Source organism: Oryzias latipes, chromosome 11, assembly GCF_053564925.1.
Source record: "Oryzias latipes strain Hd-rR chromosome 11, Olatipes_Hd-rR_3.1".
Taxonomy (NCBI): domain Eukaryota; kingdom Metazoa; phylum Chordata; class Actinopteri; order Beloniformes; family Adrianichthyidae; genus Oryzias; species Oryzias latipes.
Genome location: NC_136247.1, coordinates 9,662,346 through 9,686,237, shown reverse-complemented (window position 1 = coordinate 9,686,237; position 23,892 = coordinate 9,662,346). Strand labels below are relative to the sequence as shown.

At 40.4% G+C, this 23,892-nt stretch overlaps 2 protein-coding genes across 2 annotated transcripts; one reads left to right on the top strand and one right to left on the bottom strand.

The window, feature by feature from the left end:
* The first annotated feature begins 1,068 nt into the window (after positions 1 to 1,068).
* On the top strand, positions 1,069 to 15,563 carry zc3h12ab (zinc finger CCCH-type containing 12Ab). Its single transcript, XM_023960196.2, has 6 exons — positions 1,069 to 1,332; positions 1,972 to 2,314; positions 7,084 to 7,223; positions 10,187 to 10,421; positions 10,502 to 10,602; positions 12,892 to 15,563. The coding sequence occupies exons 2-6, from the start codon at positions 1,986 to 1,988 to the stop codon at positions 13,767 to 13,769; spliced, it is 1,683 nt and encodes a 560-aa protein (XP_023815964.1). The 5' UTR covers positions 1,069 to 1,332; positions 1,972 to 1,985; the 3' UTR covers positions 13,770 to 15,563.
* Positions 15,564 to 16,235: 672 nt separating this feature from the next.
* Positions 16,236 to 20,722, bottom strand: LOC110015950 (uncharacterized). The gene is made up of 2 exons (XM_020707276.3): positions 20,594 to 20,722; positions 16,236 to 20,487 (listed from the first exon to the last, which is right to left on the bottom strand). The coding sequence occupies exons 1-2, from the start codon at positions 20,626 to 20,628 to the stop codon at positions 16,659 to 16,661; spliced, it is 3,864 nt and encodes a 1,287-aa protein (XP_020562935.3). The 5' UTR covers positions 20,629 to 20,722; the 3' UTR covers positions 16,236 to 16,658.
* Positions 20,723 to 23,892: the final 3,170 nt, after the last annotated feature.

Sequence of the window (23,892 nt, the reverse complement as noted above, 5' to 3'; positions counted from 1 at the left end):
AGCCCAGCAGCACGCCAATTCAGCACGGCTCGAGCTTCGCCTCCGTTTGTTCTCCCTTGCTGTTCGTCTTCTCTGACATGACTTGTCACACCAGGACCTCTGCCTGCTAGCAATTGTGTTTCGAACCAAAGAATTTGAATGACTTTTGAAGCTGCAGGCGGTGCATGGATTGAGCTTGTTGATGGAATTTTATTACATCTCATGGTTTTGTTGCTATGAGCAGTTTTCTCTCGACAAGTGAGAACATTATGAACCTTTTTTATGACATTTCAGAAAGTGCGAACTTGTATTTTCTGCAAAAAAATTAAACGTAGAGGAAACAATTTTACGTCTTTATTTCTTGTTATTTGGATTATTATGGCCTATAGATAAGAGAACCTGGAAAAAAAAACGTGTTTAGAACGAAATCCTTGATACTCATGGTGTTGTTGTCCAGGCCATAGTTTCTGCAGAGCGGCAGTAGTTCATTAGAAACTCACCTCTGAGTTGTGGGCGGGACTAAGTGCAGCGGTTTTCCATCATCTATTTACACGCTCTCCCGCTACCTAACAGCCCTTCACGCCCCCAACCTAACATTACCGCTGGAACAAATATGGTGAGCAATGTTAGAAGTATCTCGCTGTACAGTTTTAATCCAGATTCCAGCTCAGACGAGGAGAACAAAAGCCTACATGGATTTAATCGTCTGCAAGGATGCATCAGTATAGAATGGAGCAGGGAGCTTGTGGCCCTGCTCAGTGTATTTTCTCCGTCACAAATACAATCTTTTTCAAACTGCATTTTGTTGCTCCTGATTTCCAACAATTTGAACAAAGAAATGCTCAGAAATGCAATTGTAAGCTTAACTTTATTTTTCTCTATGTTCTCCATCATCAGACTAATGCCACAAGTACCTGTTAAAAACACCCAAAACATGATTTTAATTAGATAAAGGATAAAAATGTAGAGTCGTTTTGGATAGTTGACTGACTATGAGGGAAACGCCCAGACAAGTGCGCCAAAGCGGAGCAGCTGATTTTTAAAAAAAAGTGTTCCGACCTTTAACCCATTGTTTCCCGGGGGGCCTTTAGTTTTCGTCAACCGGTTTCTGTTTCCTCACTGAGAATCAGCACGTGGCTGGCGGCTCTTCGCTTACTCATCAGGGAAAACCCAACTTCCGCGTGCAGAGCTGACAGACGGACCTGCGCCGCGCGGGCGAGGGACTCACCTCACCTGAGCGTCAGGTGGACGGAAGCTCCGCTGCTTGGGATACTCCACCCGAACCGGGATCTGCGGAGATGAGCGCTGGGTGGGCTTATGGTCTTCACCGTCTTCTGAAAGTTTGAAATTCAGGTGAGTCTCAGGTGAAGCGCCATGCCCGTCATGGAGAGGAGATCATCATCATCTCAGGGGATAAGCCGGCGGATTTCTGGGAATTTATGGCAGAGTTTTGGGTCTTCCAGAAATCTTCTGATCATCTAAGCGTAGATTGAGTTTAAAAACATCTGAATATTAATATTTAGCCGAAGAAAACTTTTTTTTTTATTCAACATGCAAGAAACTTCAGAGAGGAAGAACAACAACTTAGTTCCAGCGTTTATTTTTTAACAAAATGTGACAAAACTACAATTTTCTAACTTTAAAGATAAAAAAATAAAAAATTTAAATTAATGGAAGTAAAATAAATTATTGTAAACAAAACAATGTAAAGAATTGCGAATTTTTCTTCCTGTAATAGTTCTCCAAACCCAAACCTTCACTTCAGGTTTTGATGTGTTTCATTTTGACATGAAGTCACAGGAAAATTGAAGAAACAAAGCACTGTGGAGGTGGAGCTTCAGTCCTGAAGCCTTTAAACTCAAAGCTCAGGTTTATTTTTTCAGCTTCGGTTCTAGTGGGGCGATATTCTTTATGTTAGAAATATCATCATCATTGTTGTTTTAAAAGATTTATTATTTCGATTGTGGAGGTTTAAAGTTAAACCTGTTTCAGGTGAAACCCTGGCAATGCTGCATAGTAGCGACTCCCATCCAGAGGCCCAACTGGACTTCTTCCACAAGCTGGGCTACTCCACCGCTCAGGTGCACGCCGTCCAGCAGAAGTTTGGCCCTGACACAGACAGGGACAAGGTCCTGGGGGAGCTGGTCCAAAGCAGAGCCGGACAGAAGCAGAGGGCCGTGACCACCCTGTGCGCGCTGGTGTCCAGAGGGGACACGCAGAATGTGGGGCCCGCCCTGCAGCTGCCCGTCCCTGACTGCTCCATGGAGGGCAGGGAGCAGGGCAGCCAGGACACCCTGAGGGCTGTGGTCATTGACGGCAGTAATGTGGCCATGAGGTAAGAGGAACGAACGCGCTGTGACCCCCCAACACAGAAAACAATGTCTACAACGACATTATTACGTTGTAGATGAGGTTAGACCATCTGGAGGGTCAAAGGGCAGGGAGGGCCAATTTATCTTAATCTGTTTAGTTAGTTCAGTTTAGAAATTTCTTATTGAATTCTATGTATTCATGATCCTTTTGATTGTATGTTTACTTTACAATTACGGTAGGAAGCCCATTGATGACTGTTGGTGTGATTTTGGGCTATACAAATAAAATGGAATTGAATTGAATCTGAGGGGGCCAATGTGAACTATTACAATTTACCTAACTTTATTGTGAAAGGGAAGAATGTGTCACACAGAGGCTTGACTTGTCGCTTTGTTTTTTACCAAAAGCCCCTTTTAACTTTATTTAAGCTTAAAAAAACATTTAAAAAATGCATTTATTAATTTTGTTTAATTTTAGCTGCAGATTCTGTAGGTTTGCCACAAGCATAAACAAAAATACACTGGTCCGTTTGCGGTGCATCTCTGTTGCATTCACACAAAAATTAAAGGTTCATTAATCCATCGGAATGTTTACAGCTTCACAACTTTACGCAGGAGTTTCATTTCCAGTCCGCTGATGCTTCCATTTTGCAGCAAAAAACTGGAGAGATGGGAAACAGGTCAGGATTTCAAAGGAAATGCCTATGTGGTACTTTCAAAATAAAAATAAATAAAATGTCATTTTATTTTTAAGGGGAACTACCCCCGTGATAGCGCACGTTAAAGCCATGGATAACACCGGCATCCATTTTCGCCATGGATGACGAAGATTTAATTTTTGAAGTACAAAAACATAACATAATTTATGACACAAAACGCACGTTTTTACTAGGACTCAGTGAGGATGGAGAGGGCATGGGGCCTGATCGGCAAAATGTGGATGTTGATGATATGAGGGTGGCAGGACAAACCACTCCTCTGGAAGCCAGGGGGGACGATGTAAACTGACGGTCGTGAGACGGACTCCCCACACAACGCAAGGGAGACGGTGTATATCCAGCATAATGACCTGTCACTACTCAATAATAAACCCATCAATGAAATGAACATTTGCTGTTTACACATACGCAATTTTTTGGACTATAAGTTGCTCCACAGTATAAGCCAGTATTTGCTGTTAGTAGCAAATACTGATACGCACACCTGAAGTGCCTTCTAGTGATTGTTTACATTTTTTGAATCACATATTCTGTAAGTCGCACCTGAGTAATTTCAATTCAATTTTCTTTATTTCACACAAGAGTTTAAAAAAGACAGATAAAACAAGATAGTGTGCTTGAAAAGGAGTGGGTTGAAGAGAAATTTTGTATGATCTCACCACTTTTTTTTACAACACCTGATGATCTGCGTATTTCTATTTACACTTTTGTGCATTTTATACATTCACATTACGTTCTTCATTGCACCTACTGTATGCAGAAGTGACATTTTTGTATTTATTGATCATTTCTTTCCTTGTACGGTTCCATCGGCGACATCTTGTAGGTTTTTTTGAATGGATGTAAACTTTTGGTTTGTTTTAAACCTTCATCCAGTCCATTCCATAAATCCACACCACAAATTGATAATCACGTTTTCTGTTTTGCAGTAGGAAAACCCTGCTCATTGAAGTTCAGCTGATTTCTTAAATTGTAACTCCCATCTCTGTCCTTGAACATTTGTTGTATGTTTATTGGTAGTAAGTTATTTCTGGCTTTATACATGATGAATGCTGTTTTAAGTTTCACTAATTCCCATAATTTCCATAAACCCGACTTCAACGATAGTGTATTTGTATGCATCCCATTATCCACTCCATGAACTATTCGTAAACCTTTTTTTTTTGTAAGATATACAAACACTGTAGATTTGTTTTATTAGTATTTCCCCAACTGTACAATACACTGTACTGTAAATGTGGTAGTATTATCAATGAATACATTAGTAGGCGTGCTTTGTGAGTGAAAGTATGATGCGATTTTCCCAACACTGCTATGCTTTTAGCAAGTTTAGCTCTGACTTGTTTTATTTGTGGCTTCCAGCTATTTTGTCGTCCATAAATGACTCCAAGGAATTCAATTTCAGTCACTCTTTCCAAAACATGATTATCGATAGAAACCTTCATTTCTAAATCTGCAGAAATGTGGCGATTTCCAAAAATCATGAATTGAGTTTTGTTAACATTGAGTGTTAACATTTGTTAACATTATTTTAGTTTCCCTAATTCTGTGTTTACTATTTTTACTGCTTCACTGAGATTCTCCTCTGTAGATACTATACTTGTGTCGTCGGCATTTAAAAGTATAACTTGCACCCCATCCAAACAATGCCAGAAAACGCGACTTATACTCTGAAATATACTATGTTGCTAGACGTTGCTAAAAGTTTCATACAATTGAACAAAAAAGTCGATGAAAATCACGACCTCTAAATACCTGAATGTCTGTGATTTAAACTTCTATAAAAAGCTCTTTGATTAGTCAAGATTCTTTTGACTATTCTTTATAACTTTATTCAGCCTGATGGAATTTTCCAAAAGGAGAACCGGAACCGGTGCTTTCACATTTGTCCACGTGTGCTGGGTCGAGGTTTTCAGACCAGATTAGCCAAGAAGTATTGCAGGTTTTGACGTCACGCACAGTAGTTTGCTCCCCACAGACCAACAACATGGCGGAAAAACCGGCGACTGAGCGACACAAAGCAAAGAGAAGGTTTTGAGTCCAGCCTTGTGTCCACCCACCCACCCACCGATTAACTGAAAGTACGGAAATCTTAGCTAAAAATAATCTAAATAATTCATTGAAGAAATGTACTATTTGATACCGAACCCCAAGTGGTTGAATTAATTTGCATTTCTGGGAGATTTTGGCTTAATCAATGCAGAGTTTGGGGTGTTCGGGGTTTAGCGTCTCGCCTAAGGACACCATGACTGCGAGTCGAGGATTTGAACCTCTAACTAGCAGACAGGCTCATCAACCAAGCGAGCAAAAGCTTTTTCCTTTTATCTTCTCAGGGATTTCATCATTTAGCATTTTTATGATTATTTACAAGTTGGTATTGGTCAGAGACACATTGATGGTGCTTTGGATTCAAACCCCTGACCTTGGGAGGCAGGTAACAATGACTATAACTGAATAACATAACTGAGAACAATTCTGAGTGCAGATATCAAACCTTGTGTGTTTTTATTCTGTTAGACTCGTTTCCGTGAATGCAGATGAATTTGCAGACAGATGAGACCTGATTTTTATGACCAGGAGATGTTTTTTGACCACAACAGGAGATTGTTGTGGGTCCAGATCACAGATTCAGGCTCACAATCACAGAAGAACTGTTGCTTTTTCAGTCAAAATGTAAAATCGATGACCGTGGGAAAACTGACCTGCTCTGCAGATTATACGTCTTTGGTTCATGAATTATCTGGGAGTTTCTAGGAGCTGCTCTGCACGTCAGATTCACACCCATCCCTTTGCACTCGTTCAACCTTTCACTTAATGCCTTCTGTTACCTGCAGGAATTCGACTTTTGCATTTTTAAACCTGCCGTGCAGGTTCAGGCGTGCCTTCCTTATATGCAAATCGGAGAGCAGGAACTCCTCCTTTCAGAGCCCTGAGCTTTAAAGTCAGCGCTGCAGGATTCTGCAGGATTCTGAACCACTTCAAAATCCAGACCCTCTGAGATTTTATTGGAGAATTTATGCTTTAATTTTTTTAAATTTATAATAAACTCTATTCAGCATTTTGTGGGGGTGCTTAGTTTCTTCATTGAGTTTTAACCCTGTAAGAGCCACAAGAATTGGCAGCAAATTCCAATTTTTGGAAATTAATATGAAATCCACAAAGAAAATGAGCAATATCATTTTTAACGAGATACATAGTATGAGAATGATAACTGAAATAAGGAGGTCCCGAATACAAGCGGCTGAAAGGAGCTTCCTCAGTAGGGTGGCTGGGCGGTCCGTTAGAGAGAGCGTGAGAAGCTCGGTCACCCACGAAGAGCTCGGAGTAGAACCGCTTCTCCTCCACATCGCGAGGAGCCAGTCGAGGTGGCTCGGGCATCTAGTTCAGATGCCCCCTGGACGCCTCCCTGGGGAGGTGTTCCTAGCATGTCCCACTGGGCGGAGGCCCCGGGGAAGACCCAGGACAAACTGGAGAGACTAAGTCTCTTGGCTGGCCTTGGAACGTCTCAGGGTCCCCCCAGAGGAGCTGGAGGAAGTGGCCGGGGCATGGGAAGTCTGGGCATCTTTGCTTGGACTGCTGCTCCCACGACCCGGTCCTGGATGAGCAGAAGAAGATGGATGGATAGATGGATGGATGGAGTTATTGTCACCGTACAGTTTTGACAAAAAGATTTCATGGAGGCAGCCATCTTAAAATAAGGAAAAGATCTTCTACTGCCCCTAGTGGAATGAGGATGAACTGCAGGGCAGGAAACATGGACCAAGATTCATACAATGGGTTTTCTAACAAAAATTTGGATCATTCTAATGAGATAGGGGTTTCGGATATGTGTGTATAAAGCATGATGCAAATAATTATCTAGGGTTAAAATATGAACATGATATCTGCTCAGTTGCCTTGAATTTGCTTCATTTAAATTTGAGTCAGTTAGTGTGAGAAACAACTGATTAAAGCCAGAATAAACTGATTATATACAGAACAATGTTGAATTTGATCTTTTAAAGGACTGTTGTGTGAAATTTGCACATGGGTTGTTTCAGGATCACTAAAAATTTCCTGGTTCTCCCATTTAGCCACGGGAACAAGGAAGTGTTTTCCTGTCTGGGAATCCAGCTGGCGGTGAACTTTTTTCTGGACCGAGGCCACAAGGACATCACTGTTTTTGTGCCATCCTGGAGAAAAGAGCAGCCGAGACCGGACGTCCCCATCACAGGTACGAGGACGAAATGTAAATGTGAGAAGAAATTATCAGACATCAGAGGATCTGACCTTTACCCTTCAAGGAGCTTCTGCACGGATTAAATATGGTTAGTTAGTCATGCTTGCTTCTGGCACTGTTTGCCAAAAAACGATACCTGACTTTCGAAGAAAATTATTAATTGCAGGTTTGTATCTTGCTGGAATTATACAACAAAAAGACTTTTATATATTGCAATAGAGCTGTAAAAGAAAAAGCCTGAAGCAAGATTGGTGAAAGTTGCACTGCTTCGATACTTTGCACCAAGCCTCTTCCAACTGTAAGTGATGAACATGCCAGTAAACTGTAGAAAAAGAAGAAACAGCCTTCCCTGTTTGGAAACTAAATGTGCATATGCATCACACAAATCATATACGTTACATGGCTGGTGTGAACGTAGAATTAGTTGTGAATATGACTGTGTGGTTGTGTGTCTCTGTGTGATTTTGCGATGGGTGTACTCCTTTATTCTACAGTGGCTGGGATAGGCTCCAGCAACTTTTGGTTCCCCAAACGGGATGAGGCGAGTTTGGAAAATGGATGGATGAGCTTTCTTCAGTGTCAATTACATCTATTTGATTGCATAAACTTGTGGGGGGGGGGGGAAAGGGAAAACTTCCTTTATTTTTCAGCTACAGAGTAATCTGACAGTTTAGATATATGTAAAAGTTTTTGTGGTTAGCACTTTTACCTCACTGTGAGAAGACGGTGGTTCAAATCCCAACTGGGATCTTTCTGTGTGGAGTTGGCATTTGTACGACACACCGACTTCTTCAAAAACATGCTTTGTCAATTGATCGATAATGTCAGATATCAACTGGCTTTTATATATATATATATATATATATATATATATATATATATATATATATATTTATACAATCTTTCTTTATTAAATTTAGGTTAGTTCTGTTTTGCACAGTTTGAAGTTAAACATGTTGGTTTTTTAAGTGAAAAGTGTAAAAAAATAAATAAAAAAAGGCCGTATTTTTATTCTGGATTGGGAAGCGTTGAGAAACTCAAACCTTTTTATGTCCCTACAAAGTATGCATTTTTAAATAATCCAGATTATTTTTACCTTCAGACCCTCTTAATCCCACTTCAGATGGAGGAGCTGTCAGGAGACTGTTCATCTAAAAAATATCCGCTTTCTGAAAAACCTGATTTATTGGAGATGGCTCGATTTGTTCTTTATTTCTAATAAATTTAATTAAATTTCATCTTGACTGTGTCATGACTGGATACTTTCAGGAAAAATCCAGTGTACTCCTCGTGCATTGCACTTTTAATTATTATGGGGCAATTAAATTAAAGTTTTTCTGGTAAGAAAAGTCCCTCACTGATTATCAGAGGTGTTGATCTGCAGGTCGTGTCTGATTTAACCAAGAAAGGTAAAAAAAACGTCAGATGTTTTTCTCTTTCTAACCTCAAAATAAAAAGCTTTCTCAGTTGTAAGGAAACTTATCGAATTAGAAGCGTTGGGGTTTCCCTGCAGGCTTTGACATTAGAAGCATCACCTCATATAGAAACTGATTTCACTGCTTTGTACAGATGAACAGATAAACTGCTTCCAGGAAGTTCTGGGTTGAACTTCTAACCAGGTCAAATTTGTCTGATGGAAAAAAAAAAAGACTCAAATGAATCTTTTGCTTTGATGGTGTTGAAGATTGGAGGCGAGTTTCATTTTAATAGTCAGCATTTCTATGCTGCTGTGACCGAGGGATGCTCAGTATCATGACCTGGATCTGAAAGTCTGTGGAGCTACTTTTGTAGACACAGCTTCTTGCCTTCACAAAAGAAAACTACATTCTGACGTAAGCAGAGCCAACCACAAACAAACAGGAAATAGTACATCAGGGGAAAAGAAATTTGACTCCAGACGCATAAAGATTCTGATCTATAGAAAAATAACCTAGTTAGGGAAAATATATAAATACAAAAGTTAACATGCACACTTTTTGTCATGTTTGTGACTAGGCCTGCACAATATACCGCAAATTTATCGTTAACGCAACATCAAGCTGTGCAATACGCATACCGCAATAGACGGCGAAAATCGCAATAAATGGTTACCTTGACCCTTGTGCTATCCTAGGCACTTTACCATTGGGAGTTGGGTCATCTAGACCCACTAGACAGTGCTCTGAACCTTTTTTCTTCAATGATTTGTGAACCTCACTGGTGTCCATGGATTACATGAAATCTTTCCACCTTTATCCACCTTTGTCATGGTAGGGAGAACACGTCAAAGTAAGGGGGGTCATCTAAGATAGCACAAGGGTTAAATGTGCTAAAACAAACTCATGGCAGCTTGAAATATTGAACAAAAGAAACAAATCCCTTTATGCATTTAACCAATCGGAAGGACCCGTTTACGCTGTTGATCAATCAGATGAGCCCTTTTATGTTTGATGTTTGCCTCCTATGTCGACGAGGGTCATTTGGAGTATAATTTTTATACTGTTGCATTGAAATGGAAATGATGTTTTTGGTTGTTTTGCTATTTGTTTATATACCGCAAATTATATCGTTATCGCAATATTAATCACCAATATCGCATATCGCAAGTTTTCCTCATATCGTGCAGCCCTATTTGTGACCAATATATAGTCAGGCAGTAGTGTGATGGGTCTTGGCTAAGGACGCCCCCTGGGAAACAAAACCTTTTTTCCCATGCGCCAGTCTTACACACATCCTACTGAGCCTTCCAGCCACTAGCAGTCATTTTGCAAATAGAACTCTGTTTTGGGATTGGACTTAAAAAGCACAAAAAATGAATTTATTTATGTAGTTTTAGTCTTTTTCCAAACAAAATGTATGTGTGTGCTTCAATGTATCCATTTCTGCATTTATTTCTTTGATACTCCTTCATACTGTTCATTCCTGTTTGTAAAATGTTGCCGCCTGATTTTCATGCGTTGCTTGTTTTTGCTGCGCAGATCAGCACATTCTGCGAGACCTGGAGAGGAAGAAGATTCTGGTGTTCACTCCATCCCGCCGGGTTGCAGGCAAGCGTGTCGTCTGCAATGATGACTGCTTCATCGTCAAGCATGCCTTTGAGTCCGACGGCATCATGGTCTCCAACGACATGTATCGAGACCTGCAGGCTGAGAAGCCCGAGTGGAAGCGCTTCATCGAGGAGAGGCTGCTCATGTATTCCTTCGTCAACAACAAGTGAGTCCTCCCCACCCTTCAATGAAGGGACGGTTGGAAAGGAGGGGAAGGTTTCCGACTAAAGCTTGTGTTTGACACAGGTTTATGCCTCCTGATGACCCACTGGGCCGCCACGGACCAAACCTGGAGAATTTTCTGCGCAAGTTCCCAAAAGCGAAGAAAAAACAGCCGTGTCCCTATGGTGAGTGAGGAGGGTGTGAGATTTGCGCAATTCAAAGTAAGCGTAAAAAGATTGTGACTCCAAGCATAAAACGTTGTTGGAGTATCCTAAATCGTTATTTTAATCAACCTTTTAACGTCGGAGATGACTAGAAAACACACACTCGTTGAAATGACATTACTCTTCGACCATCAGCGGGTATCAGCTGATTCTGATGCAGAGAAATGCTGCTTTTCAAATCAGCTTTGCACAAATGCGTAACATTTCACTACTGTAAAGTGTTGCATATCGGTCCGAAGCTGCTTTTATCCGATTCAGCTTGAAACACATTGTGTAAACGGCTGAAGAGTTCCAATAGTCTAAAAAGTGCAGAGCTAAAGTTCTCGTGTTGAAGGGTTGACTGCATAAAGTCTGTTCAATCACCCATTTTATTCTTCAACTTTGACTGACAGCGGGTAAAAGTCAACATATGGTACATAAAGGGTAACCGGGAAAGGAAACTGTCATTATTTTCACGCCCACTTGGTGGCCCCTTTCTGACACTATTATGTGGAATGTCAGCTTTCAGTTTGCAGATGACAACAGCACTCAACCCAAACTAGAGCAAGGTTTTCCAGTACACTAGTTTGAAGTTGCCCCATTGCGCAGCACTCTCCATACCAGTCTGAGCTGAAGTGTTTCAACACTGACGTCTAGAAAAAGTACAAGTAAAAGGAGAATGTCTCCTCTTAGTGGGATCTTTGGTTCTGTAACTATGGCGGCCCAAAAGTGCAAATCACACCAGCGTATCATTAGACGCAAAAACATGTTAAAGATCACATCATCAATTAAAAAAGCGAAACAAATTTTAAAAAAAACCTCCACATTACATTTTAGAAATCCACACAAAATTCCAGAAGCCAAAACACAATTCTAAAACAAGGAAATGAAATAAAATGAAAGTTTTGGAAAACAAAAGTAATTTCCACATATCAAAATAAAAATGTTAAAAATCAACATACAATAAGAAATTAAAAGGTAGAAACAACGGGACATCGCTGATTGGATCACAACATTTGATTTTTGACGTTCTACATTTTTTATAATGTGTCCTTAACTTATACAAGTTTTATGAATAGTACCCAGTTTGCTTCATTCCAAATAATGTTTGGTCAAAAGGATGGAAAAACATCATCATCCAATTAGTGGTTTCTGGAATTTTGTTTTCATTGTTTTACTTAACTTGTCAACATTTATTGAACTTTGAAATAACATCCTTTAAATTGTCCAGAAAAATGTGAGTGTTTTTTTAATTCCTCAATCAAGTTTTTCTAATGTCAAGAGTTTGGAACACTTGGAAAACTTTGACTCATTGAAATATTTGTTTCCTTATTTAAAGAACGCAGCTCTGATTGGGACAAAAAAATTCTAAACTTTGCTGATTTTGAGAAAAGCTTCTAAAGAGAAATTAAAAAACTTGAAGCTTGATAGATTACTTTGAATGTTGTAAATCTTTGCAAGTTTTGAATAGTTTGCAAAGTAAAAACAAGGCTTTCCAGATAATCTTAGGTTGAATTTACCAGCAAAGAAAAGTAAAGGATGACCTCTTTTGTCTAGTTTATCCTTTTGTAACAACGCAAGTCTCGTTTCAGTGATAAAAACGGTCCACTAGGCCAGAAAAGTGTTTTGAAACAGACGGTCAAGCAGGTTGCATCATTCCTTTCAACATGCTCAGACTAATCCTTGAATTTATGTTTTTTTTTTGGGGGGGGGGGGGGGGGTAGTCAAAACATGATCATGAGACGTAGAACATCAAGATGTTTAAAAACCAGCCATTTCTTTTTAGTATTACAACATAAACATAAAAGCAGCAGGTTAAAAAAAAGGGTTCCTTCATCACCAAAGAAAATAAATGAATAAATAAATAAAAGTCCAGTACAGTTTTTTCATATTTCACTAGAACCGAGTTCCATCCAGAGAACGAGTAATCTTATCCAGAACTGGTTGCCAGATTTTCTTGAACTCCTCAATATTGTCATGAAGGGTGTGTGTTAGTCCTTCCAGAGGGACAATCTTCAAAAACCTCTGTGTACCCGTTTTCTATGGTCGGAGTTTCCTTGGAAGTCCAGGATTTCACAATGTTTTGTTTTTTCTTGCTAAGAACAGAAGAATTTAAAATATTTTGCTTTTTTAATCGTTGTTGTGATCTTTGTTGGTGTGATTGGAACTTCAGGGTCACCGTAGGCTATACCCCAAATGTACAATCTGAGTAATGAAAATGAACATAAAAAATAATTTCTTAATTTATCTTTTTTTTCTCTTTTCTTTCAGGGAAGAAATGTACCTATGGGGTTAAGTGTAAATTCCACCATTCTGAGCGAGCAAAACACTCCAACCGCACAGTGGCAGATGAGCTACGGGACTCTGCCAAGCCCTCGTCCTCCTCCCAGAACCCAGTGTCGGGCCACTACGGATCCGCTCCAGGACCCAGTTTCACTTTGGAGGAGGACATGGCTCTAAAACTGAGTCTGGGAAACGAAAACGGATCCTTAAAGAAAAGCAGCCAATCAAAGGCGAGTCATCGCTCAGGCAGAAAGTCCTCATCAAGGAGGGAGAAGTTGGTCCAGCAGTCTGATAGGACTTCAACGCCACATGGTGCCTCTCAGGACCAGCTGGACTCTGGTTTGGGCTCTATAGACAGTCAAACCTCCGAGGCAATGTGGAGTGATCAGTTCCCACATACAAGCTGTCAGTGCAGGGGCGCCGTGGCCCACCAATACCTCCCTCCCAAAGTGTATCCTTGCAGCTGCTGTTCAGTAGACCCATCTCTTCACAGTCCATCTTTCCAGCCTCACAGCATCAGGAGCCACACCACAGACGCTCCCTACAGCGCCCCCCACAACTGCCCCAGCATGTACCTGCTCAGCAGACCTGCATGCAGTCAGCCAGCCGAGTTCCAGAACATAAGAGTCCATTCTCGCCAGCAATCCCATTGGTTGGACCCGATTTCCAGTCAGCCGGAGGAGCGCCAGTTCCCCCCACCGGAACCAAACAAGGGGGAGAGGGACATTGTGCGGAAGAAGCTGCTCGCCATCTTCAGTGCCCAGCTGGTGGACACTGCTATGGAGGCGTTCCCTCAGCTGCTGGACCCGCAGCAGCTGGTGAGGGAGATCCTCCTGCTGCAGAGTCAGGGCCGCTCGTTCAGATGAGCCTGGTCCAGCCTGAACCCGTCTCTCAGTGGAGAGACCCAAAACCAGCATGAGTTTGAGTATCGTGGTATCCACCATGCCGACATTCGCCTGGCAGTTGATGCAAATTGTGTCTTTATTTCAAATATGAGATAAACGTTAATCTCACTCTGGTGCAGTCCAGCTCTCACTGCAGAAACATTAAGCTACGTACACACCGGGCATGTGCTGTGAGTTCAAGAATGCCTCGTTTGCATATGGCGTTCACTCTGGACCACATAACAGCACATGTACTCACAGTTGGAAGAGGCTCCAGGCTTTTTCTTTCACAGCTCCATTCTGAGATACGAAAGACTTGGTGTCACACAATTCTGTCTGGGCACAAACTGTAAATTTTAATTTCTCCTTGATCAATTTTCAAATTGCCAAATCCAAGTCAAAGTTCAACTAGTTGAACTTTTTAACTCCCGTGTCTTTTACTGAGAGCTCGAGAACATACTTAAAATCTTATATAGTGATGTGTGAACCTGAAGTTTTGAACGCGGCAGCCTTTGCATAGAATTCCCATTGGAAGTGGTCGCTTGAACGCACATTCCCAAGCCCGGTGTCGAACGTAGCATTGCAAAGTCAACCATGTCAGCCATGATAGGTTTTTAACCAGACAGGTACAGCTAATCTCATCTGTCACAGAGTTACAGACAGATTTTCTGTCCATACAGCAGTTGTTACTTTATTTTAGGGCAGAAGTTGGAGTTTCCTTTTTTTCTGTCACATTAAACGGAAGAAACTTGATCGATTATATTTTGATCTACTTTCAAAGCATTCCCTGCATTAAAAAAAAATTTGATTGTGACGTTTTTAGCCAAAATCAAAAAAGCTGTTGTTTTTTGGACATAGTACTGCAGAGCAGCAGTAATTCACCTCTGAATTGTGGGTGGGACCATTAGTGTGGAGCAACCCTGCCTCCCTTTCTCTCTCCATGCGGAGCAGAGCAGGCAGCTTTTGACTCATCCAGCATACTACCTATGAAACAAATATCTTTTCAAGGTGCTATTTTTTCATCTGCAGATTGAATAAAGAAATACTCAGAAATGCAAATTTTAGTTTAATTTTCCCTTTATAGGTCCATCATTAGAAAATGCTACAAGAACCCTTTAAACCCTGTAAGAGGATTTAAATGCTTTCATGTACTAGATATTTTTATTTAGTGGCTCATTGACACAAAAATGACTTTAGCAAGTTATTACCTAAGGAACAGCCAGTCAAAAAATAAAAAGCCAGTTTAAAATCAGGTACAAAGATTGGACTGAAAGTCTGAAGTTTTACAGTAAGTCAGAAAAATAAATATCAGATAGAGAAACATCATAGAACATCACATCTCAGAAGACTTACCTTTGGACTTAAACTTAGCTTAACTTTAAGTCATGACAAATCTTATTCGACTTTTTTGTTATATTGACTCCTTGTACATTTACAGTCTAGGACCTCAGTTTTGACCCTAAACTCATTGACGCCTCGTCATGCAGCCGCATGTTTGTAAATCAGAAGGTAAAAACTGTTGTATGCGCTTGAGTATTAATGTACAACTGTCTGTTTGTGTCATATTGGCGCCATCTTTGTGTCTTCATGACCACTTTTATTATAATATTAATGTTAGGAACCTGACAGAGATTTACACGTTTAGCACAGATAACCCCATGTGGTATTGTTCTTGTTCTTGTATTCAGCTCAGCTGTATAGCATCGTTTTTTGAGTATCTACTTGTACGGACGGCATAGCCATCTTTTGTGTTCAAATAAAGTTGCCAAATAAGAACTAATATCACTGTGTTTTGATTCCAAATGCAAGGTATGTAACTGTTTCTGTGCAATGCGCTGTTTTAGCCCTTGTGCTATCCTAGGCACTTTACCATTGGGAGTTGGGTCATCTAGACCCACTAGACAGTGCACTAAACCTTTTTTCTTCAATGATTTGTGATCTTCATGGTGTCCATGGATTACATGTAATCCTCTTCACCTTTATTTGTCATGGTAGGGAGAACAGGTCAATGTAAGGATCGGGTCATCTGGACCTCATAAGATAGCACAAGGGTTAAGGTTGACCCAGCAACTGCTTATTACTACAAGCTGCCTCTGGTTAAGAAACTCGAACTCTGCTCCAAATCTGGTTTATCGAGAACGAGACTTTAAAGCGTAGACCTGATCCTCCTCACTCACTGGGGTGAAGACTGGCTTGTCCTCATCCCCTCCATCAGATGAAGAGCTCCAGCTCTCCTGCTCAGCCTTGCTTCTGATCCCACTTGTTCTTTTTTCTTTAAAAAAAAAAGTTCAAGGGAATTTTGTGCCTCTCAATGGTCATGTCCAAAGAGCTCGTAGCCGCTGCCAGAGGAAATACTGTAATGATTTATGATTAGTACCTATCCTCCTCCCACACACGGATACAAACACTGATCCATTTTTCATTTTGGTCCAATCCAGTTTTGCTAAAAGAACTCTTAAAAACTCATTCTCTTGTTGAAATTGGTTTTAAACAATAAAATAACTTTTTAAAATGTTGATAAAACTTTTCTAAAAGTGTGGAAACTTTAAGTAGTACAAAGCAACAGTTGTAAAAAATACATACACGGGTAGGGCATTTTAAATTCCACTAAAATTTAAGTCTAATTCAGACTGTAACCAAGTCCAGTTCAGTGATATGAGACGCAATCCTTTTGGAAACATCTGGAAAAACATTAATTGAAGTTATCTGTGAGAATCTTCACAGGTGTCTCAATTTTATATACAGTATACCAGGAAACATACAACATATATGTTAGAAACATAACATTGCATAACCATTTAAAGTTTATTGGTGTTATCAGCCAAAATTTACAGTATTGCATCATTTTGTGACCCCCCTTTATGGGTTTTGTTACCCTCTACGACATTTACGAAATACCAACTGGGGCTCTGGAATGGGATGGCTCATGGAAGAAACCATCGGAAGATAAATGAGGTGTGGGTCCAATAGACTTGGTAAAGATAGTGGTTTAATTTTTGCTGTATTGGTTGAGTGGTTTGAATGTAATTGTCCCCCTGTCTGATTACAGTCACATGGTCTGAGATGTACAATGCTATTAATGAGTTCACTTTGAAGGTCGTCCATGCTGATGATTCCCAGACAGCCAAAGCCAGAGGAACCGCTGATATATTTCTGCACAAACTTAGTTATTTGTTCCAGACTTTCCTGATCTGATGCAAGGCTCTCAGTGACTACAAGTTGACCACCACAAATTTCTGACTTTTGTAGTTCAATGTTCTTTTCAAAGTTTGTCAACATGTTTGAATCTAAAATTATTGATTTGTGGTTTTCCGCTCCAAAGTGGAAGCTTTTTGTCTTCAAGAAAACTATCTTACCCCTTGCTTCCTTCATGGTTGGGACTGACCGCTTTGTCCACATGATGTCTTTGAACTTTTCTGTTGACGTGTTTGTAAAATCGTCAACTATGGTTTTGGTACGTCCATGTATGGTAAGTCTCAAAAGAACCGTTTCATGACTGTGGGTTCTTAGGAAAATAGATATGGGGAAAAGAACTTCCTCCACCATCCATTTGGTAGAACGGATATGAAACTCTTTTTCTGTAGCTCGCCACACACCAACGTTAATATCAAAATAACGAATTCCGTCTTTGAGTTTCTGTTTCATGGTCCAAACTTGTTTTTTTCCAAATAGTAGGCGTACTCCAACAATGGTGATGGTTGAAAGGGCAGTCTCATCTGGTATGGATGTCATCCAGTCTGTATTGTCAAGTCCTGTTTCTGTTTGTAATTTGGGTTTCCCTGGTAAAACATTAGGTGGAGATGGAGGATATTTTTCATTTTCATCTTTTTTCATCGTTTGACCATTTGATTGTGGTGTTGTGGTGGTTGTTGGTTCTTGTGCAGTTGTTGGAGTAATTGAAGTTTGTGGTTGAGGCTTTGGTTGTTCCTCAGTTGCTGGTTGTAGTGTAACCATTGAGAATGTTGTAGGAGATCCACTATCTGTTGGTAATTTTGTTTCTTCTGTCTGGCTACTGGAGTCATGTGGCCTTTTTGATCCTATTTCCAATTTTTGTCCACAGTTACATGGTTTAAGGTGAATTATTTTCTCAATGAGCTCAGGACTGGGATCGTCCATGCTGATGATTCCCAAACAGCCAAAGTCAGAGTAGCCACTGATATATTTTTGCACAAACTTGGTTAATTGTTCCAGACTGTACTGATCTGATGCAAGGCTCTCAGTGACTACAAGTTGACCACCACAAATGTGTGACTTTTGTAGTTCAATGTTCTTTTCAAAGTTTGTCAACATGTTCAAATCTAAAATTTTTGATTTGTGGTTTTCCGCTCCAAAGTGGAAGCTTTTTGTCTTCAAGAAAACTATCTTACCCCTTGCTTCCTTCATGGTTGGGACTGACTGCTTTGTCCACATGATGTCTTTGAACTTTTCTGTTGACGTGTTTGTAAAATCGTCAACTATGGTTTTGGTACGTCCATGTATGGTAAGTCTCAAAAAAACCGTTTCATGACTGTGGGTATTTAGGAAAATAGATATGGGGAGAAGAACTTCCTCCACCATCCATTTGGTAGAACGGATGTGATACTCTTTTTCTGTAGCTCGCCACACACCAACGTTAATATCAAAATAACGAATTCCGTCTTTGAGTTTCTGTTTCATGGTCCAAACTTGTTTTTTTCCAAATAGTAGGCGTATTCCAACAACGGTGATGGTTGAAAGGGGAGTCTCATCAGGTACAGATGTCATCCAGTCTGTATTGTCAAGTACTGTTTCTGATGGAGCTCCACCATTGGTTTCTACTTTTGTTTCTTCCGTCTGGCTACTGAACTCATGTGGCTTTTTTGATCCTATTTCCAATTTTTGTCCACAGTTACATGGTTTAAGGTGAATTATTTTCTCAATAAGCACAGGACTGGGATCGTCCATGCTGATGATTCCAAAACAGCCAAAGCCAGAGAAACCACTGATATATTTCTGCACAAACTTAGTTATTTGTTCCAGACTGTACTGATCTGATGCAAGGCTCTCAGTGACTACAAGTTGATCACCACAAATGTGTGACTTTTGTAGTTCAATGTTCTTTTCAAAGTTTGTCAACATGTTCAAATCTAAAATTTTTGATTTGTGGTTTTCCGCTCCAAAGTGGAAGCTTTTTGTCTTCAAGAAAACTATCTTACCCCTTGCTTCCTTCATGGTTGGGACTGACCGCTTTGTCCACATGATGTCTTTGAACTTTTCTGTTGACGTGTTTGTAAAATCGTCAACTATGGTTTTGGTACGTCCATGTATGGTAAGTCTCAAAAGAACCGTTTCATGACTGTGGATTCTTAGGAAAATAGATATGGGGAGAAGAACTTCCTCCACCATCCATTTGGTAGAACGGATGTGATACTCTTTTTCTGTAGCTCGCCACACACCAACGTTAATATCAAAATAACGAATTCCGTCTTTGAGTTTCTGTTTCATGGTCCAAACTTGTTTTTTTCCAAATAGTAGGCGTATTCCAACAACGGTGATGGTTGAAAGGGGAGTCTCATCAGGTACGGATGTCATCCAGTCTGTATTGTCAAGTCTTGTTTCTGTTAGTAATTTGGGTTTCCCTGGTAAAACATTAGGTGGAGATGGAGGATATTTTTCATTTTCATCTTTTTTCATTGTTTGACCATTTGATTGTGGTGTTGTGGTTGTTGGTTCTTGTGCAGTTGTTGGAGTAATTGAAGTTTGTGGTTGAGGCTTTGGTTGTTCCTCAGTTGCTGGTTGTAGTGTAACCATTGAGGATGTTGTAGGAGATCCACTATCTGTTGGTAATTTTGTTTCTTCTGTCTGGCTACTGGAGTCATGTGGCCTTTTTGATCCTGCCCCTGATTTTTGTCCACAGTCACATGGTTTAAGGTGAATGATTTTCTCAATAAGCTCAGGACTGGGGAAGTCCATGCTGATGATTCCCAAACAGCCTTGGTTGGAAGAGCTTATTTTGTGTCTTTGTAAAAACTCACTTAGGTGTTGGTTAATCTTTTTAGCCGCTTCTTTTGTATCTTGGGGACGAGTTGTAGGGTTTTCAGTCACCACAATGTTACGATCACAGAAGTCGAGCTTCATGCTTTCAATTTTGCCTTCCACATTTACTAACTTATTTGATTGAAAGAATTTTGAGTCCTTGTTTTGGATTCCGAAGTGTAACTTACCACTGTCTAAAAGCACAATCTTGCCCCTCACTTTTTCCATGGTTGGTATCCCTTTTTCCCTCCACAAAACGTTTTCAAACTTTCCAAATAATTTTTTAATCAAAGCTGCAACTTTGTCTTGTTGACGTCCATGCAACGTCAACTTCAGAACCACAGCCTCCTTTTTGTGGCTTCGTAAAAAACTACGTATCTGCTCTATGACTGTTTGTAAATTGATCTTCTGATCAATCATCCATTTATCGTCACGGATGCTAATCTCATTTTCTGAAGCCAACCACATTCCAGCATGGATGTCAAAATATCTTATACCCACTCTGAGTTGTTGCTCCAAAGTCCAAACTTGATTTCCAGCAAACTTTAACTTAGAAAATGTCAAGCTTTCGTGTGTTCCTGGGATGGGGACAGCTGAGATAGGGGTCTCATCCGGTATTGATGCCATCCAGTCCGTGTTCTGAAAGCTTGGATGTAGGTCCGGCTTATCGTTAAAACCAGTTCCTGCCCTCACACTGGAGGTGACTCTGGAGAGGAAAATGGAGAACATTCAAGGGAACATTTTTACAAAGATTTTTCTGCTTTGAAGAGATTAATTAAAAATATTAAAAAAAAAGAAGAGATTTGTCTTACAAGCAAAAAATCCAGAGGCAATGATGGATCTTCATAGTCTGTGATGGTGATTTTCAATGTTTGTCCTTAAAATCTGCTCACATGTTAGTCTCAAATGTCTGTTTGTAGAGTGCCTCCTGAAGCGGAGAGGATCGAGACACAAAGAAAACTACCAACAGGGCAGAGAGCTGCTGCTGCAGGCATCAAGATAATCTCATTTGCAAGTCTGTTATACCTCCTAACCCTTCATTTAGAGTCAGACAGAGAAAAGGAAGCAACATAAAAGCAAGGACACCAAACCCACTGCTACTGTTTGTAACATGAGGCTTCTGCATTGTCAAGAAGAGGCTTGAAGTAGTTCGATGTCTGTCCTTTGAATAACAGTTTCACTTTGCAATTCAACACAGACATAACATCTGTGGAATCTATTTTCTAAATAGTATAATTTAGAATGAGTTCACTTGCATGTGGACTCAGATGCTGTTTCTTTAGCCAAAAGTAGTCTACATAAGTGTACTGCAAGTATACTATACTAAAGGTGAGGCAGTATGCTTGAAGTTTATTTTTCATAGACTATCTATAAATTATAAAGGTAAATTGTTTAAATTTAGTCTGAAGAAGTATTCAGTTAGTATACTTCCTGCGCAACACATACAGGGTATATAGTAGACTTGATACACTTAAGTATACTTAATGAAATGAAATAAACATCAAGTTTACTACATTTTGCTAAGAGTTCACTTCAGTCCTGCGAATGCAAGGGGACTTTCCAAAGAGAAGAAGAGAGTTTAAAAAATTGAAACATTTAAACTGGGGGTATTTCCAGGGGACAAACAGCCCATAATGATAATGTGAAAAACCTCCCGCTCCCGTGAGATTTGCGATGGGTCCCGGTGGGACCCAATCCCAGTGCAGCCCTCTAGATGGCATCCCTTTTAATTCATGGAAGTGCCAACAATGTAAAAATGTATCATGGTGGAGAAATGAATAATTGCAGTTTGTGCTCAGCTGGAATTCTATGACACCAATGCAGTGGTATGAGAAAGTTGTGGCACCCCTGATAATTTTCAAGATTTTTCTTCATGAATCATTGGTTGTTCGGATCATCAATTTCAGTAAAATATATCATATAGCATATTTGAGAAGCGAAATTAAGTTTATTGGATTTAAGACAGAAACATGCCATCAATATTTAGTAGATCCTCCTTTTGCAGAAATGACATCCTCCAATCGCTTTTTACCGCTTCTATTAAGGGCCTGGATTCTGGTTGAAGGTATTTTGGACCATTCCTCTTTGCAAAACATCTCCACTTCAGTCAGATTTGATGGCTTCCGAGGATGGACAGCCCGCTTTAACTCACACCACAGATTTTCAATAATATTCAGGTCTTGGGACTGAGATGGCCATTCCAGAACATTGTACTTTTTCCTCTGCATGGATGCCTTTGTAGAATTAGAGCAGTGTTTAGGGTCATTGTCTTGTTGAAGTATCCAGCCAAGGCGCAACTTCAACTTTGTTACTGATTCTTGAACATTGTTTGTAAGAATCTGCTGATACTGACTGGAATCCAAGATTTCCAGTACTTGCACTGGCACCCCAAGCCCCAGACAGGCGGCGTGCCACCACCCAGGAGTCCTAAGCATCCCCCCGGGAACGGGTCAGGGCCCTCCAGGGAAGACCCGCCACCACGCTCCAGGCAGCCCCCCGGGCCACGGGTGTTATAAATGTGGCTGGCCCGACCAGGCTCACCCGCAGTTGGAAAATATGAAGAAGGCCGGTGCCAGAACCCACACCACCGGGACACGGACACCCCCCGGCTCAGATGTGATATGATGTGATATGATCGCTGGCTCCCGGTCTTGCCAGAGAGCTCAAGGATCCCTCTCCCTGCGTGGAGAGAGGGCCGCCGGGCCAAGGAAGCCAGCACCCCAGGGACAGGGCTGCCGTGATAATGCTATAAGATACAACCAATGATTTATGAAGAAAAATCTTGAAAATCATCAGGGGTGCCCAAACTTTCTCATACCAGTGTATATTGGTAAAGAGCATTGAAAGAATAAACCTAGAACCAATTTTATGATATTTGGACAGCTTCAACATTTCGCACAAAGCCTCTTCCAACTGTAGGTGGCATACAGGCACCAGTAAAAAGTAGCAAAAAAAGAAGCCCCACCTAGCTCATCCAGTGCGAACAGCATGGGCAAAATGTGCTTTCAAGTACCCACGTTTAGCGTGTTCTTGAACATGTCACATGCCTGGTGTAGCTTTTGAGTTAAAGCTCAGACTACTGGTTCTTTGGTTGTTGGTAAGATTAATGGTAAACTATTTTATTCACTTTGTTGTTGATTTTAGATTGCAAGATTTAGGATTTTAACTGTTTGATGCCTCTTCTGCAAACTTTTGCTTCCTCTTCTGACCTGACAGATCTCCTCCTTTCCCTGCTCTAGCAGCTGACTTTCACAAAGAGGTAGACCAGAACTTCCCAACCCTGGTTCTCGTGGAACATACTGGATTTTTTGCTCAAAAACACCTGCCATGAACGACTCCCACCATCCGACTTCTGTGGAGCTTAATGATAAGCACGGGTGCTCTTAAGCACGGTAACATGGAAAACGTGCAGGACAGTGTTTCCTAACCACCACGATTAGGTAGCACGTGGAGTGCTTGAGTGTTTGTGTGTGTTCTGTGGGGAAAGTCTGGAGTTTACAGCTTTATGAAAGGTTGTTTTTCATGAAATGGGGTCTTATCATATTGATTTTATGTTGATTATTTTGAACGGTACAGCTCATTTAAGGCTTTAAGTTAAAATCATCATCTCAATTTATTAAATATGCATGTGTTTGACTCTTCTAATCTGAAACTGCTTTGTTTTTTTTTACTTCTGGAACGTATCTTGAACTTGACACTTGATGCCACAGAGAAAGTACGGCATGTTTTTTTGTCCTACCGTCTCACTTGTCATGATAATTAAGTTTCATTCTTTCTGCACTTTATATAAAGCACTTATGTAAAGCCCCACACATATTATCTTTACATTCTTCCTTCCTCGTGGTTTGCATCTTAGGCTCTGAGTACAAGTTCAGGCGTGCTCTGAACTAGCCAATATTCAAATTAGAGAAAGCAGCTTATTTCTGTTCACAAATGCTCATAGACAAAGTCTCAAAAACAGAACAGTTCTAGTTGATTTTCCTGGTTGGTTCTCAGTGGTTCTGCTCATCGAACGATGTTTTTTGGCAGATTTCACTAATTTTTATTAAAAGCTGATGTCACTTGTTCTCTGTATCTATCTACTGTTGTATATTATAACTCATATTTAAAA